Below are 19,630 nucleotides of genomic sequence, written 5' to 3' on the forward strand. Positions count from 1 at the left end.
TAATATAGTTCATTAAATATGTATGCTCATTAGATTATGACATGTTTGATGAGTGTTTTGTTGATGTCTATTACATAATTCTCCAATGAGGCCTAAATAGGCTTGAATGTTTTATATTGCTAGAATAAAGCAGATACATTACATTGGAGTATATGTTGATAGATAAGTTGGTGGGTCTATGATCATGTCGTCTGTCGTGGAGTTACGCAATATTAGTGTTGTATATTTTGATTATATATTTATTCTTTATATGAAACATTCTAAGCTATTCCAAAACATTTACATTCTAAATAAATATAGATACATTTTTCATATGTAACTAATAACAGCCTTGATACTGTTGCAAAAGACATGGAAGCTGTATGAAATTGTTACAGATTTGAGTCGATACAATTGTATATCGGAGAATTATTCCTATACTTAGTACTAGAATCTATTCAATGTATATTGTTGTTCCTTTGAGCTGGTTAGGGGTGGGGAACTAAATACATGCTGTTAAAAATGAAGAGGAAGAGATAAAGAGAATACTTTTGGGAGAACTACAAATATAAGTATAATATATTCAGCTATGGCAGTAGCAAGAAATCAGAACAAATTATAAATACTGCAAACTGTTGCAAGTGTGTCTGTGGGTATATGTGGGTGTAAGAACGCACATACATATTATGTAACTACAATGGTATATCATCTATATTTTTGTATCTTCTATATATATATATATATATTTATTTCGTGGTTTCGAGCTGAGGCTGGGGAGATACGAGTACCGAACAGCATTGCGCTCACACTAACAGGACCGGGACAGAAATACATACACTTACAAACCTACACATACATATCCTATATAACATTTATAGTTAGAACTAGGCGGGGCCAGAGGTCTTCGCCTCGTCCTCCTCCTGCAGGGCAGCGCATTGCTGTGGACGCCACTTCTAGCTCCAAAAGTCCATCATATTAACCAATTTGCACTTCTTGAGCTCCAGCTTTGTTGGCCGGGCTCGAAGTCAAGCCCGCCCAAAGATGGCCCGATCCGAAACATCACCGGTGGACTGTGAGTGTGACATTGCCACATTTGTGGCGCCCCCTGCTCCCACTTGTGTTTGTCCAACGCCATGATGATGATGGTGATGGTGAGTTGCAGTCGCAATGGTCGCCGTGGAGGCATTGTGATGTGTCATATTGTAATGATTGTGCGCCAACGTGGAGCTGCCGTATTTGCTAGATGTGTTCACCCCAGTTCCACCATTTAGATGCTTCCTGGTAGCCGCCGATGAGACGTGTTGTGTGCTGCCTCTTCCAACACCACCGTAGATGCGATGCAAGGAATACTGCTGCACCGATTCCAGATCCGAGACGCTCGACGTGATCTTTGAGCGAACTGCAACCTTCTGCATGCTATTATATTTGTCACTGGCGCTGAGCTTTATGTCTGGCAGGTGTCCATTGGACTGGGCATGGCTCTGGCCCTGACTCTGACTCGGATTCTGGCTGTGTGGCTGACGAGAACTGGAGCTGGACTTGGTTGTGATGGCCGCATTGCTTACCGCGGTGGTGCTTGTTATGGATGCCACCACTGGACCTCCGCTGCCGGGTGAGATCTCTGCAAAGTTGTAGCAGGAAGACTTTTGGGAGACGCTGTTGAGCCCTGAGCTGGAAGAACTTGTTGACATCCGGCAGCTGCGATGGCGACTTGTTGTTGAAGGCTGCAGGAACTCATGATGGGCCGCCTCGTCGGGAGTCATACGCTCCGCTGGATCCCATTCCAAGCAGCGCTGCAAAAAGTCTATAAAATAGCGGTCCTGACAATGCAGAATCTGTGATAGCGACTTGCTGCCAGGCGCTCTTTTGCGACCCTTCGTGTTGGTTATACAACGCGGCGCATCACGCGAATCGAAGAACAATCGGCGACGTCTTGCCACAGAGATTAGCACCTTTGGTGGCAGTCCCAGCACCTCCATAATGCAGGCCAACTGCTCCACCTCATTCTCTCCCGGGAACAGTGGAAATCCCGTGTACAACTCGGCCAATATGCATCCTGCAAATAGTCAAATTATAGCGAAATTAGTATTGATTTCTATTATATTGCAACTATTTATTATTGTCATTTTGGTGCGGTCATTCTGAGTGTCAGACAAGCGCATTGACCTTGACACGTGCTTGGACTTGACCACAGGTCACAGCACATTCCGTCGTAGTTGGTCCTCAAAGGATTTGTTTATTTACTGCTGCTATTACAAACTGTTTAAGTGGTTTTTGGGCGCAAAATTTCACTGCAATATTGATTGGTTTTGCTGACTATTCAATGCGGTAAGTGTTAGACTTGGTTCAGATTCCATCCGACACATATATAAAGTGACTGATAGAAGACTGGTAATAGGTCCTGACTTATGAAACTCCCTAAGAGTATGATGGATAATTTAACTGTGCTTATATAAAAGCTTTTTTACGAAACCCAATTTTATAAAATATTTTTATTATTTACTCTGAATTTGACTGTAAGTAATTAAATATTAAAATATTTTTAAAATTCTATATTAAGCAATAGTTATCAACTCACTTAAGAAAGCATTGATATAATGGGCCCTAATGAATTTGTATATTGATCAAAAATATTGAACTTTAATCTTAAAGTAACATCTTGGCTAAGAAGTCATGGTGTGATACTTGATTAGATTTATTTTGCACTATAATCAGTTGGAAGCTTTAGTCTATACTCTTTTCTCTTACTTCAACTAATTTCCATTAGTTCCATATCAGTGGACTGCACTACACAATTTCCTAGACTCATTATCCATCCCCTCACATATTTAGCTGCCAAATGGCAATGTTCAATCGTTTCAAGCAATTCGGTGGATAGCTCCTCTTTTTAGTCAGCACGGAGCACAGCCAAGTGTAAAAACACGCACTATGCCAATTAGCTTGAAGTAACTGGGGCAACGAGATAGCATGAGGTTTAGATTTGAGGAGACGTCAGTTGGTTTAGGGTTAGTTTGGCACTCAACAAGTGCCGCCCACTTAAGGTTTATGTATTCAATCCTATGGCCTGAACCGTTATGCTTACTAACACTTCCCCCTTTCTCTTCTATCTCGTTCCGTTCACATCCTTTTAGCGGCCATTTCCGACGGCGACCACGTCCGGTCAGCAGAAAATATTGTGCAGCTCTGCTCGACACAAAAGACTCATTAAATGTGCACACTCTAAGTGAACAGTTGTTATTGTATTTTCTTTGTGTGTGTGTCTGAGTCTAATAAAAACGGTCCGAGTTTATTTTTAGCCACTGTCTTGGCTGCTTTACGATTGAAAGCTCATGTGGGCGCTTACTTGTTTGAATTAATGTGAGCAAAGCCGCACACTTGGAAAATAGGTTACGTGTTGCATAGTGTGTAGCTATTAACAAACAGCTACGAGCCGGTCACCTTTAATGTACTATATACAAGCAGGTAGTAGATATTTTAGGAAAAGAGAAAGGAAGAAATAGATGAAGAGGGACAGAATTTCCATTATGTTTATAAGCCCAATATAAAATTGACAGAATGAACTCTTTTGTACATGCCAAATGGTGAAACTTTTTACCATTAATACCTTTGATTTGAATTTACTTTTACTTAGCTATTCAATCAGCTGGTGAAAAAATTGCTGGTCACCTTTTAAATCAGTTATTTAATTAACTGACTGGAACTTTTTCTCAGGTCCTAGCTGCCATTTATATACATAGTTATATTAATTTTTTTTGTAAGAATAGGCATCCGTGTTCACATGCCTGACGTTTTGAGTAATAGCTGTCAATAAGCTACGAATTAAGATATATAGAACCAGTTGAAATGTTTCTTTAGATATTTTAAGTGTCAGACACATAACCCCTTATTTAATATCCCTTTAAAGAGACTCGTGTAAATAGAAGCCATATTCAATGTGGTTACAAAGCTGAATCTTATATTCTGTTTTAAATGCTACACGTATACGACTGTACACTCCTACACACACTAAAGGTGCTGGTGGTAGTTATTTATAGGTGTAACGAGGGTGTGTGTGTGTGTGAGTGCCATACACATGGCTATAAATTTGCTTGCCAATGCAGGACAACCATTTAAAAATTTATTTTCATTGCAACGAGGTCAAATGGCGCTCGTGAGAGACTCGCATAGAAATTGCAAAATGCTTTTAATTAAAATCAACCAGTTGACTACATTGCACTTACCCAAGCTCCACATGTCAATGGCAGTGCCATATTGCAGGCCCAGTATCACCTCCGGGGACCGATAGAACCTCGATTGAATGTACGTATAGATTTTTCTGTCTACATAACACGAGCTCCCAAAATCGATGACTTTAATGGAGCTGCTGCCGCGCTGTTTAAGCAAAATGTTTTCCTAGAACAACGGGAAGGTTTATTATTTGTATTAAGCATTAGATTTGAGTATCTGATTTCAATTCCAATCCTGTGTCAATTCCGTTACAATATTAATGTCATACTTTGGACAGCAATTATTTGTTAAATTCCGTAAGCTAAAACTGATTGTCGAACCCAAAAAGTATGGTTATCAAATTGCAGTGCAATCGAAACAGTTTTGACATTTATCTAACTTCTATCTAACTTACCGGCTTGAGATCACAGTGGATGATATTCTCTTTGTAGAGCAATCGCAGGCATTTAACAATCGAATTGCAGAAGCGTCTTATAAGACTCATGCTGAAACCATTGTAATTATTCTTCTTAATCAGCTCGTAGAGATTGAGACTGCAATTAGAGATATAGAACAAGAGAGATTTGATCAGAGCTACAGATATCCAGAACGTGACTTAGAGCTACCCCATCAAACTGTTAACAAAACAAGTGACTCTCCCAAACGCAGAAGAGAGGTGGAGCAGGGGAAGATAGAGAGTGAGAGAAAAGTGGAAGTATACAAAATAAATAAAATGAAAGAGTAGTCGAGTCGAGTCAGAAAGGAGCTGAAAAATGCCGTTCGCTTAAAGCTTACATGGAAGCAACAACGATAAAATAGCATGCATTGAATTAATTTGCATTGCATGTCGCACAGAAATTTGGATATATGACGATAACAGCCAACAACAAAACAACAAAAGCAAGGTATGACGACAAAGCCCAAAAAGAACTGCAAAATATAATGTGAATACAGTGGGAATTATTACGACGATGACTACTATGCTGTGATCTGGTATAAGACTTTTCTGTGGATCTATGATGAAAATTGACAATGACTGGTTTATCTTATAGTTCGAATAGCAGTCTAATAAATGAAGTTTGTTAAAAATATTAAACAACTAGGGGGTTCCGCCCCCTGCTCGCTTGGCTCGCGGCGCTACAGTCGAGAATACTCGACTGTCAGAGACCCCGCACTTACTATGGAAAAAGCAAAGACTGCTAAAAATTCAAAAATATTTTGCTCACTTGACGCTTTTGCAAAGCGTTGTATTACATTTTCGACTGCTTCTATCAACGACAGCTATATGATATAGAGGACCGATTTAAATCAACTTCGGTCAGGATATATAAGACTGACTTAAATACATATTTTATAAGTTTGGTCATGATATCTCATAAATAAATAAAGTTTTTCATACTAAGACTTGATTTTCGCCCGATCGGTCCTATGACAGCTATATGATATAGGGGTCCGATTAGAACCAAGAATAACCCAGATTCATATGCTGTTAGTTTGGTCAAGATACATATCTTAAAGACTTGTTTTTTCCCAAGCCAAATGTGCCTACCATCTCCTGAGCTCTGCGGATCAGCACACTACGCCACAGAAGCCCACGACTGATCAAACGCCAATTTGTTATATAATATGTTAACACAATTTTCATGTCATCAAGTTATTCAAGTTTCAATGTGTTATATCGTGTTGTCTATTGATGCTGATCAAGAATATATACACTTTATTCGTTGAAACAAACCCAATAGACCCCTGTACTTTATATTAATTACGGGGTCTAAAAATGTATGTTTCACAAAACTTGACTTTTGACACACTGTGCTTGTCCTTGTCGCAGGTTTTGTCAACCCGTTTGCTATTTTTGTTTACAATTCTTGGAATTCATACGTTTCGAACTTGCAGTTTGTGTGCGATTGCTAGCGATTAATTAACTGATAACGAAGGATACTTTCTTCTTTCGTTGCGGTTGGGTTAACAAAATATCCACCATGTTTTGTCAATTTCTTGATGACAGTCAGCTTTGGTTTTTGCGTTGCGCTTGATTGAGTTTTTGGCAGTCAGGATCCCTCTCTCATTCAAAATGTTTCCCATATTTATTATTGACATACATTTTTGCTCATATCTCATTTAATACCATGCTTCCAGCTATGTCAATTTATAAAACTTGCTGACCAAACATCCACACAGTTTTTGCTTTCATTTCCGTTTCCGTTTCAATTTATCCCCTCCTGAATTTGCTTGTGTGCCATCTTCTTGGTATGCTATCAATAACTTCATCAGCAGCTCGCAAACTAGACTGAGCTGCTCTTACATGCACTTAATAGATGATGTGACCTAGATCCGACCAATAAAATGAAAAAAGTAAAAGCTGGCTATGGCATGAAAGGAGCGCATAGAATGTGTTTACCAGTGTATTTTAATATGAGACTCTTAGAATGATTTCAGGTTAAAGTCTGATAAACTTTCAGCAAATTTAATTTAAGAAGATATCAAATATGTTGCAATAGATCAAAATACACAAGTTACAAGGCAGATAAAATAAATTCAAACCGTAGGATCGCAAACTTTTACGAAATAGAATAACAAAATTAAAAGTCTTTTCAGATCTTTTAGATAAACGCATAAATATATTAAATACTTACTCAATTTCAGACTAAACAACTAAAATGATGCATATTCTTTACTAAATCCCATTTCGTTTCATTAATTTAAATAACCTATCACCTTCCCTCCAGGTCTTCGCTTAAAGTTTTCTCCATTTGTCAATTATGAAAAGTTATCTAAGCTTTGAGTCAAACTCATGCCATGTTTAACATCACATTGTAATACAATTAAGAATCCTGTCAATTGGTGCTAAGACCCAACCACTCTCCCACACACATAATCCTTCTGACTCGACACCCGTCGAGAAGACGCCTGCAGAGCTGTTAAGAGGGTCTTAAACGCGCTTAGCTTATTGGGTTAAAAGCTAGTGTCTTATTGAGGCCTTGACTCTTACCAAAATAATGGATAACTGTCAGAATGTATATATATGTATAAAAGCGAGTCAACCGCAAAGGACACACGGATTGCGAATTGGAAAAGTGCTCAAAATGGTAAAACGTTTGCAGTTAAAGTGCCGCCTGCCCTTAAAGTCAATTTTGTGGGATTTTTGTTATTGATTTTGCAGCTAGAAGCCGGCGACTGCATCTACTTTAACTAACCAATAAGAAAATCATCAAAATGTCATCATTTCAATCGAGCAAATCGAGCGACCCAAGTAACTGCTCCTCGCAGGCATTGTGTCAAAATGGCATATTATAACTGCATTATGACATGCCAAATGTCGATGCCGATGTCGCCTCACAACGATGACACTGGCAATGCCAAAAGAGACATTCGGAGTCCATGAGCTTGAAAATTCTTGTTGTATAGCATTTTACTATTGCGCTTATTCTTTTGATTTCTGCACCCCCTTACCTCAAGATTTTATGACTTTTTTGCCGAATTCCGTTAGGTAATTTGATTGATTTGCCGGCTGTGTGAGGCAACTAGGCAGACAGCCATGTAGGAAACATGCAACTGTAACGAGCCACTAATGTTCGTAGCTATCGCGCCAAAATACATATATTCCAAAATGCTAACTAAATTATTATATAAACAATGCGCAGTTCTCAAACTACAGCCAAAAATCGAAGGATGCCTGGTCTGCTAAATAAAACAGTACATAAAACAATTTCGATTGAATATTTCTTGGTTCAATTCGTTCGACAGGAAAATCAACAAAATTGGTGTCAAAAAAGTTTGTCCTGCATTGTTTTGCATAGAAGTAAAGTTGGAATTTTCAGAGAGAGAAAGTGAAAAGTTTCCCATAAAATTTTTTGACAGACAATAGGAAACAGCTGCTACGACATATTGAAAAATAGTTTTCGAACTTAAGGTTTAATATATTTATTTAAAGTAATTTGCTGACTAATTGTAGGATCAATGATAAGCCTGAATATACTGGGTGGAAACAGTTTATAAGAGTGTATATACATTAGAATGGGTCATTTTTTTTTTCGCGACAAAGCGGTTATGAAATTCGTAATCTACGATGAATTGTAAGAAGAATTGCACAAGAAACCATGTCTTAAATCAATATCGAGCTTCCACATTTTTCGAGGAAGGTTTTCATGTGTTTTGTATGGCAAACTGTCTGTTAGGTAAAACTTACCACAAAAAAAAAAAAAAAAAAAAACCACAGATAGAGGCCGAACTATAATGAATTTAGAGATAAGAATTAGTTAGCGGTCTTAACTATTTTTTTTTTTGACTGAATTTTAACATAAGCACATTGGTCAAGTTTCAATAAAAAATTTAATTTTGCATTAATTTTAAAATTCAACTAAAAAGAGACTGCCAACTTATTCTTATCTCTAAATTTATTATAAATCGCCCTTATTTGGGTTTTTAATTTTTTATTTGTTTGAGAGGTAAGTTACACCTAACAGACAATTACCAATATATAAAATAGTTATAACTTCTCTGTAAAAAACGGAAGCTCGATATTGATTTTAGACCCATGGTATCTTGGGCAATTATTTTTAGAATTAATCGTAGATTACGAATTTCATAACCGCTTTGTGCATTTTTTTTTAATCCATACAAAATGACCCTCTCTAATATTTATATTTATTAGGTGAACCTTAAATATCTAACAATAATTTTGCTATTAGATAAGCGCATGAAATAAATTCAGGGAAAGTCACCCACAACCTGAGGGTGACGAGGAGGTTTACTAATTAGTTAAGCTGTCCCTGACGATTACCTTGATATGGTTAGGTAAGACATACGATTGTCACATTGGCTCAGACTAAATCCTCAAATTTATTTTGTAATACATATGTTCTGTGTCTGTGGCATTTTAATTAGGGATCAGACGCAGTGATGTTGAGATTTTTTGTCTACTTTATGCAATATGCTAGAAATATTATCAAGAATTGTAAAATAAAACACATGATAAATTACTTTTGACCTTGGCCATTCTAGTTTATCCTCCACTTCGTAAGCTGGGATCTGTTTATACCCTTCTTAATGCCTGGCAAATGTCAATTAGCAGTAATTACTGTGCCACGGCACGACATTATAATAACGTATATCAACAACAGCAACTGTCAACAGGGGTGTTGTTTTCGCAATTCAAGCCGCGCCTCACCTCTTCTTGCCATGCATCTTGGCAGGTCTCTATGCGTCTATCTTGGTAACTCAATCCCCAGTGGATTTCACCTAATTGCAATCTACACGCTAAGTGCTAGAATTAATTTAAAAATAAAAACCAAGCACACTGTTCTGCTCATTTGCATGGACATGAACTGAGGATGGAGAGGAAGCAGAGGAAATACTCTCCCCATGCATGCTGCGCATTTAATTAAAAGTCTCCGACTATTTTCAAACTTGGCCGCTGTTCAGTATATCCAAGGCTGTTCATGTCACCATACATATCATTGTGGACAATTACATGGTTGCCGTCAGAATCAGACTTATCAGATATGTAAATACCCGTATATTCATCTTGTACTCACAGAGAAAGCTGGGAAAATAATAACTGATTGCAATACAAGCAGAGAGATTAATTTAAGCACAGTGGCAAGATGAGATATCAGATTTAAGTGAACTCACAAAGAAAAATAGATATTAATAATTATGGATTTTCAATTGTGCTTAAAATAAAGACCTCTCTCTTATCACATAAGATTTACATATGCATGAATTAAGATACTAGATTTACTGTAGTTCGTAATCATAATATAATTTGGTACCTTACGTTTTAAGTCTTAAAAAACAATCAGCTCTTAAAAGTTATATCTAATATTAATTAAAGAATACTTAGTTAAATCGATTGGTATTGTGGTTCGTTCATTCGATAGTAAATTCGACATCTCAAATTGATAAAGCCTTGATTATCTCATCATGAGCTCATCAAATTGAAATAACTTTAACAGCAAGACACAAATTCTTGACACATTGCCCGCATAACCACAACAGCTGTAATCGAGGGAAGGAGTCGGGAGATTAGGAGGAGCTCATCCAGCAGTATTGAGCCAAATTTACGACTCTGACACCCACACTCAATGCACACACATACATATTAACTCGGCCATGACAATATTATTTTGGCAATGTCATCTGCACAATATGCTGCATAGTTATGGCACTCAGTGTGACCATATCTTATGTCATTTGATGGCTGCCTTCGCCAGTTTGGCAGCTCATTTTATCGCTGTCGTTGTAAATTACGTGGCCCATAACAATTTTTCCTGCGAGTTATGTGGAACAGGACAGATAACGACAAGTTGCAGGTGAGCGCAAATGGAAATTTTAATCCATATGCGTGTGTGTGTGTGTGTGTGTGTGTGTGTGTGCATTGGGTGTTGGTTGGGCAACATTTGTTCATATCCTGGATGTCTGACGGAGTCCTCTATCCCAAGTCATTCCCTGCTGAAGTATCACATCAGAGCCTTGGATTAAGTTTCATATATTTGCTGAGACTTAAACAGCCCACAATATTTAATTTTTTTACTGTGAAAATTTGCACCATTTCCGGTAGTTTTTCCCCAACATGCTAATTAGCTAATCACCTTGTGGTTCCGATTTCTATTTGGACAGCCCGCTGACAATTAGAAATGTATAAAATGAAATTCGAAATAAGAAGTTGGTAGTCTTTTGATTCACATTTTTTTTATCGACAGACAATATTGGTAAAGATCAGTTTTGTAATTACATAACAATGATAAACAATTCAACCTTCATCCGTAATAATCGAACTGAATCTGCATTTTTACCTATAATTAACCCTGTGAGCAGTTGATGCCCGATAGGAAATTAGCAGGTAAAGTTAAATTGTGTGCAAGTAAATTGAATTACATAAAACTTGGCCCTACAATTTGTTTACTCTCTCAAAACAAACTTTGAACTTGCCGCTGGGTTGTCAATGCAGCACAACATACCCAGCACTCGCAGATACACCTTACCCCTTCCTTTTCATTGCAGTATCTCAGTTCCATGGTCATTGCAAAAACTTTGTCCATTGGTAAAACTTGTAGAGGAAAAAACAAGATGTAAAGTGCGCACTCGAGTTGCGATTTTGCGGCTAATTAGCCCAAAAGGAAATAATTAATTAAGTTTGTGATTTCGTTATTTTCTTGTTCCTTGTTGTTTGCATGTCAAACAATTTAATTTTGTCGCGATATCGATTTACATACTTTGGGAGGTAAGGGAATTTCTACTTTTCTTAATGGCGTGCCGTTAACCCATTTGAAATTAGAAATCTGAAATCGGTGCTTAAAAATGTCGACATAAGCTGAAGTTAGTGGTAAGCCGGTAACTTGTAGGCCTCCAATTAAGACAAATTAGTTGCTGCCTGCCGGAAATGTCAAGGAGCATTGATATGGGCCAGGCAAAAAAAGGCAAAACAGAACCAAGTCAAGTCAATGGTTAAACCATGACCTTCAGCATTTTTCAAGACTTTTTCTTACATTTTGCCTGCATTTTCTGTCCATATTCCTTTGGTCTTTCTGAATCGCGTGTTTCTAGTCATATTTGCGTTGCCAACTGTCTAAACTTTGACATATGCTGGCAAAGGTAGAAGGAGGGAAAAGGAGTTGAAAGACTGGCATCCTCGCCAATAAAATCAACACCTGATAGGGGCGTTAGCTGTCTGTCAATTAAATTGCTAGACTATCGCATCGAAAACCAACACAACAGGTAAACATAGACATACCACAAACACCCACACCAAAACCATCACACACACACGCATATGTGATGGGCTTGCACGCATGCAATGCATTCCACTGAACCACTTTGCAATCGCCTGAAAGTAGGCTACACAATATTTAAATTGAAATTGATAGTCAAGCGGCGACTGTGGTTTTTTGTTCATATGTATACATATGTGCTTCCTGCGCTGTCCATTACAATGTTGTACGTGTTGTTCTTGCAGGCAGGCAAACTATTTAAATAGAAATTTATTTGTTTGCTGCACTTGAGTGGCATTCCATTGCATTGTTCTATTGCAACGCTCGGAGTAAATATCAGTAAAACTTAAAGGATTATAAAAAGTCCCATCATTATATATTTACACAGTGTAAAAAATATAATAGATCAGATAATGCCATGGTTTAGCTGACTATAGGAGCTACTTATATGAACACAGTTCGATAAATAAACACGTAAGAGTATAATTGTAAAAGTTATGCATAAAAAATCTGAAGAATTATGAATCTTCGCTTAAGAACAAGAATGTTTTTTCATATTAATTTTTTGTTTTCAGTCGATTGTTTCTATTACAGTTATATGATATAATAATCCGACCTGTCCTGCTCCTATATCTCGGAGCTGTCTTCTGACAAAAGACGGACATAACCAATTCATTAGGCATATAAACGGACAGACTAAAGAATTCGGCTTTATTGACCGAGCACGTCGTCCTGATCATGTATATATATATATATATATCTTATATTGGGTCTGCCATTGTATCCACACTTCTAACAATAATGTACTACCATATGTAGGGTTATGAAAAGAAATATCTAAATGATTATACAAATATTTGTGTACTTTTATGATGACTATATTAATAAATATAATAACATCAAGCCAGACACTTTAGCTGGCAGAAGCAATTTTTATTTGGTACGTAAAGTCAAAAAGCTAAGTTATAAAACTATTAAAAACAGTTGTTAAAGAATTACAATAACCACTTGATGTTTAACGATTCTCGTATGAAGCCTTTTATAGATAGATTAATTATGCAATAAAGGAAACATCAAAAAGCAAGGATAACAACATTAGCCAAATCAACAAATTCCCTATGATATGTGTTTATACTTCAGGGTTGTTGTCTTAGATGGGAAACCTACATAGCTATTTTTAAAGCAAAAACACACTTCGAGGGAGGGAAGTCGTGTGTGTTGTGTGTTGGCAAGGTAAAAGCGCAACAGAGGATCAACGTAATGCGTGCTAGGCACTTGTGAGGGCAGAAAATAGAAATGATTACGATTGTCGTTTAATGGGAGGAACGCACGCACGAATAAAACTTGCAAATAAATTTAATTGGCAGAATGTTAATAGAAATGCGAGTGATACGCGTTTTTAATTGAGGAGTCAAGAAGTGAGAGTTGTGTCGTGACATCCCCTCAGATTGACATTAACGTCACAGAAAATTAACTAAGTAGAATGGGTAGAGACATGTACGAGAGTAAATAATATATACACATATAAAACCAAGAGTCTTACCTCATTAGCTCGAATGTAATGCATAAATGTCTACGAAAATATGTGTAGTCCAGCATGTGTATAACATTATGAGATCCATCGGCATCCTTTTCGCGTAACTCATCCAGAATATTGAGCTCAACGACAGCCTGGTTAAGGAAACGCTTCTTATTCCTTATGATTTTTATGGCCACATGAGTATTGGTCTTATGATCTAATGCTCTGATAACCTGACCAAAGCTGCCCTTGCCAATGACTTCTAATATTTCATAGCGAAAGGCTATATGGTCATGTTCAATCTGCCAACAAAGTAAAAGATATTTAGAATGTCTGTAATCTAAAGGTTTATTAGAAAATTCACACTCGAATCAATTCAAAAGTGGATTTTGAAGTAAACCTTTATTTATAATTGTTATTTATTATTCGACATACGATTTTATAGTTGCCGTTATCATCGTCATAGCCCATATTAGTGGTATTGGCTGTGGGGGCGGGCTTGTTGTAGTTCTTACTGGCATGCTGACCAAAGTACCAGACCTCCTTGTACACCTTAAGCTCCTCAAATTCCAGATCGGTCAAGTAGTTGCGATATTTCTTAACCAGCTCTGAAGAAAAAGCTAAATGTAATGATGGGGATTTATTCAAAATCTAGAAATGTTTGTTCTATTTTGACTCTAATAAGTTAAAATTGGATAAGATCTACCGATTATATACCACTGGAAAGGTGTGATTGAAAAACTCAGATAACATTTTAAAGGTGAAATAAAGGCTTACATTAAGGCAATTTCTGACAAAACGTCTCTAACGTCGTACAAATATGAGGTTGAGAGGTTTTATGTACAAATCTATCGGTCGAAAATCACGCTCAACCAAACTGATACAATATGCATTTAACTTGCAGGTTGGACAATGCCAATTTTGTCTTTCAAAATTTTTTAGTTAATTTAAGTATTTTTATTTAAAATATTTAGAGTTAAACTGAATTTTTTCGTCACAAAATTGGATATTAGAAATTTCGGGGGTAGAAATTGCTTTCGTCACTAGACTTTTACCTCGTGTATAGGTTTTTTTTGGAGGTAATAATAATCAATGGTAATTAAGGCTCGACAGAATACTTCTTCGTCGATGATTTTGAATAACTCAATTTCAAAAATTGGATATTAGTTTTAGAAATACTAGACTTTTACCTTTGGTTTACCTTACTTAGATTTTGAATAACTACAATACTCTTTGTTTACCTAATATAGTGTTGCATAGAGAAATCTTGATGCCCACTAAGGGTCGGCCTTCATATTTTCGCATATTTTTTATTTCAATGGACCTTTTTGCAGTTTCAAGGCCTCTCGGTTGAGTGCCAATGCAAACTAATTGAAACCTAACTCATGACCTTGACCTCAATGCAATTTGTATATAAAATTAATTAATGGCAGCTTCCAACTGTGGACCCAAAACAAAATTCAGCTGGGAGCTTTTCTAATTTGCATTGGACGTCAGCGATGCGTATTAACCCAACGCGTTAAACATTACAAATGTTGACAAGGACTTTTTCGTCCACTTTCTCCTCCTCCTCCTTCTCATCATCGGACCCACATCCGGAACTAGTTTGGTTACGAACCTGATGGTGTCATGGGCGTGCTGCACTTAAGTTCGGCGCTTCCTGTGCTGCTCGCCGAGTTGCCGGAGCTGCCGCTGCTGCTGTTTGATTTGGTCGAGGAGCCCCTCTCATTGCCGCTATTGCTGTTTGTGGTGGAGCATGAGACCGGAGAGCCAAGGTTGTTGTTGTTGCTGCTGCTGCCGTTGCTTCCATTCAGCGTGGTTGTTGTCTCATTCACATGATTGCTGTTGTTGTTGTTGTTATTGATGTGGCTATCAAGGCGACGAGTCACATTGCACAATTGTGGGAGATCCATCCTGGAGCTGGACAGACGCACGTCGCGTCGCAGCTTCTCGTTGTCCAGTTGTATCTGTTGAAAGTGAAAAAGAATTTAATATAATTTACTGTAAAGTTTAAAAAAAAAAAAAAAAAGATTTCCAATCGTTATATTCAGGTGTGTTTCAGAAATGTAAAACAACCGAAAACCAACCAAAATCCCATACGATTTTGGTTGGTGTTTGGTTGGTTTGTAGTTCTGGAACACCGCTGATTAATTTTTATATTGTGTAAACATTTACTTTCAGGTGTGCTCTACAAATCACTAACAGCGATAAAGCCAATAGCAATTGTTGGTGTTCCTGAAAACAAGAAACTATTTCTTTCAAACGTCTAAGAAAATTTTTTAGATATTTGACAAAATTAAATATTTATTAAATTGAATTTAAATATCTTTAAATTGAACAAAACTGAAAAAAAATCTGTTTGAAAGTACTAAATCTAATCTACTAAAAATACTAAACATTTGAGGAGCACCAACGGTTGTTTTCAAAAACATTTGTCTTCAAAATCTCAAGAGATTTCTGGTACACACCTGTTTGTGTGTTTTTTCAAATTACGGATCTTTCAATTTTGTAGCATACTTTTAAGATTACTTCTTAATGTTCAGCGTTGGTTACATTGTGCTGCATACTTTGCGACAAAACTTAAATTAAAATAAGTTCCTAATCAGGTGTGTTCCAGAAATGTAAAACAGATGAACGCCACCCAAATCGTATGGGATTTTTGTTGGTTTTCGGTTGCTTTGTAGCTCTGAAACACCGCTGTATAAGAGTTAAATATAGTCACAAATGCTTTTCTTTCTTAATAATTAATTTATTTAACGAGATCATAAAAAGTAAAATTCAAATGAAAAGTATTGAGTCCCATAACAAAAGTCACGTTAGACGCACATCGATTTGATAATAAAATGGGAAGTTATTCACAAAATTATATAGAAAAAAAATGTACTTTATATTTTATTATTGTTTATATTATTATTAGTTAATTACTAGAAAGAAGGGTAGTTTGTGTCTTATTATTGCTTATATTATTTTTAGCTTAAAATTATTTTAGTAACTGGTTTATTTTTTACAACTCCTTTCCATTTCTCTCTATCTCTGTTTATATCTCTTGTTAGCCACCTACCGGCATTTCACATCGATCCAACATTGTGGTACGCTGTGTTCAGTTTCCAATTTTATCCAAAATGGCACAGTGCTTTTGTCACACAGTGGTTGGTTGTTCCTTTTGGAACCGGCCAAAAAGAATTATTATTGATAACCAGCTACCGGGCAATATATCCTCGGGGCGCACAACATTTGCATTTGTATGTGTGAGTGTGTGTGCGCACTGTGTTATTGTTGTTGTAGTTCTTGGGCAACTGAAAAGAAATAAAGAAAATTAATCGAAATATGTATACAAACACAAGTACATTATTATTATAATATGCTAAACTAAACGGACGGATGTCTTTAAACCCTTGACTTTAACCCTTGACGTTCAAGGAAACTTACTGTCGAACTGGTTACCAACCACTGCAACAACAAAAGTGCTGAATAATCGATGTGCTTTCTGAGCACACACCATAAATAAAACGGTAAACCAAAGGAAGTCCCCCTTTAAAAAAAAAACCCAAAAAGCATCAACGACATGTCAAAACATAACCATAACTAACTCAAAAGCGAAAACAAAAAAAAAGGAAAATAAATGGCAGAAGGAAGGAGAAACTTTAATGCTAGTCAACGGCATTTAGCAGTTTTCATTGTCAAGGCGGTGTTTGTCGGCAAATCATCAAAAAGCCAAAACTTTATCAATATATATTTTAAGTGCGGAGCCGTTCTATGTTTTCATAGCGAGGGAACTGAATCCTTGCTTCCTAGTCCAGGCCAATTCAGATAGTCATTGCAATTCGCGGCATAAATACTTGGTAACCAAAAGTCATGACCAATTATTGGCTTTTTGTGTTTTCTCCTGCTCCTTGTTTGCCCTTTCATGTGCATTTCGTTGTGAGGGAAAGTCGACAGTCGGAAACATAACGATCCTAACCCTTTACCGTTGTAGAGAGGGAACCAACCCTATTTCGAGGCTGACGCAGTGCAAAAGAAAGCTGAGCTTGAAAAGTTTTCCGATGAATAGCGACATAATGAGGAAACAGTTGGGCAAGTGCACTGAGCGAAAAAAAAAGGGTATTAAAACTGTACGGAAAAACATACAAATTTTGATATTCCTCAAGAATATCTCGTTGTCAAGATATGAAGCTTAAATTTTTTTAAGACTTTTCGAATATTTTCAGTTTTTGCATTCATGTCTTGCTGTGTATTTAAATGGTTCTCACATTTCAAGGTACCACTGAGCACAGCCCAGACAAACTTGTCTACCTCGCAGGTTAGACCCTATCGCTCTCTTAGTCTTTTGACATTGCCTGCAAAATTTATTGGCTTTTGAAAAGTTTTCTGACATAAAATCATAATTTACAGCATTCGTTTTAGATGCGGAGTTTATCGATCAACTTGACAGTTGTTATGGCATCAGTGGGAGGTTGGGTTGACTTTTATCCATTTCCAACTTTCTTATATTTAGCAACATGTCATAGCTTTTCTATTTTGTTTTGTTGATTTGTCTCAGGTCACAGAGTTTCTTAAATTTCACGTTGTCTGTCGTAGTTGAAAAAACAAAAGTATTGTGAACTCAATTTGAAATCCGATTCCATTACAAGGCTGTCAAATTATGTCCAAAAATAACTTTCGACGGTCATGGGCCAACATTAATGTCAAATGAAAAATCAAAGATATAGATAAAAAACGATACAAAAAAAAAAAAAATAACAAGATACAATAGAATGGACATAAGCAATTATGTATATCATTGGGTGACTTTGAGATACAAACTCTTTTTGCGCTGATTTAATTTGAAAAACGACAAACGCTTTGACTCATTTGTCATTAACTTGAAACCCACCCAATATATAAAAAGTTATAAAAAATTATAAATTTATTTGATATACTCATGTCTGAACAATATCTGTAATTTCTATGAATGTCATTGAAATTTAAATGTCAGTTTCAATGCTCTCCACAAGTACGTCTCAAGTTATCGAAGATGTGTCATAAAAGTTGTTTGGAAGTTGGTGGCATTGAGCTCTTTGTTTTTGTGTGGAACGTGATTCAGTTTCACGGAGCCTTAAAGAAGCCCCCATATTGACAACTAATAGAAAATTATTGGAGACAGCTATTGTCTACTTTTAGAACTTCAACTGTTTACATATCTCGTTTTCATTCCCTTGAAGATTACTTTATAATTTTGACCAAATTTTATTGTTATTAAATAAATCAACAGTTCAGCTTAAGTATTTGGTATTGTCTAATATGTCTAGAAAAAATGTTATTAAAATCTCGAAAATTAAACATGTATAAAGGTATGCAAAAGTATTATATCTTTGATTTGAAATTAAATAATAAATAGTTGATTTTAAATTAAATGTTACCATTTTTTAAGCTGTTATCTATACAAACAATCCATTAAAGAATATGTGCAATCTATTTTAGCTATTTTATTTTTCGACATATAATAACAATTATAGTGAAAGCGCATTATGTTTGTGTCTACCAATTTTTTCTTATCATTCTCTCTTAGCAAATCTTTTGCAGTTATTTACTTTGATTCATTGATCCTAATTGACCCTAAGCATTTTAACTAAAAATAAAGTAATTTATTTTTAAATTAATACGTGATATCAAAAAAGCGACAGCAAATTGATCATTCATAGTAATTGACTGGCTTCTTTTGGGAAATAAAGGAAGAAAGCCATAAAAAAACACAACAATTTATGAACCTGATTTGTCAATTTCTGGCTGAGTTTTATTTTGACAAGCGCAAGAAAATCATTTTAATCAAGTCAAAAAAAAAAAAAATAATAAATAATAATATCGTGCATCGTTTTATAATTGCATTTAATTTTGACTTTAGTCCAAACAAAAATTTGTTTAACAAATGTCAATTAGTTTTTGGTGTTGGTTTGGCTTTTTTTAATTTTTTTTTTTCTGTCAATTGAACATAAAGAATAACAAAATAAAACAACAAAACGTGACATTTTGTTGTTGACTTTTAACATTCGAATGGAAGATTTACAAACTCCGCGAATTATTTTACCGTTGACTCGGCGAATCTGAGAGAATCTTATTATGTAAATAAATTTTTTAAACCCTAGAACGAAGCGAAAAAACTGCATAATAACTTTGATTAACGAATTTGTATCAACCTGAGTTGAACTTTCACCGATTTTATTTTAATCAAGAAATA

General features: G+C 36.1%; 1 protein-coding gene across 1 annotated transcript; it reads right to left on the reverse strand.

Moving 5' to 3' along the window:
- Positions 1-728: 728 nt before the first annotated feature.
- On the reverse strand, positions 729-16,682 carry LOC117782642 (dual specificity tyrosine-phosphorylation-regulated kinase 2). Its single transcript, XM_034619662.1, has 7 exons — positions 16,478-16,682; positions 15,035-15,383; positions 13,852-14,024; positions 13,441-13,718; positions 4,601-4,739; positions 4,200-4,371; positions 729-2,035 (listed from the first exon to the last, which is right to left on the reverse strand). Exons 1-7 carry the CDS (start codon positions 16,499-16,501, stop codon positions 1,005-1,007), a joined length of 2,166 nt encoding a protein of 721 aa, XP_034475553.1. The 5' UTR covers positions 16,502-16,682; the 3' UTR covers positions 729-1,004.
- Positions 16,683-19,630: the final 2,948 nt, after the last annotated feature.

This window comes from Drosophila innubila, assembly GCF_004354385.1.
Source record: "Drosophila innubila isolate TH190305 chromosome 2L unlocalized genomic scaffold, UK_Dinn_1.0 5_B_2L, whole genome shotgun sequence".
In the NCBI taxonomy this organism is placed as follows: Eukaryota; Metazoa; Arthropoda; class Insecta; order Diptera; family Drosophilidae; genus Drosophila; species Drosophila innubila.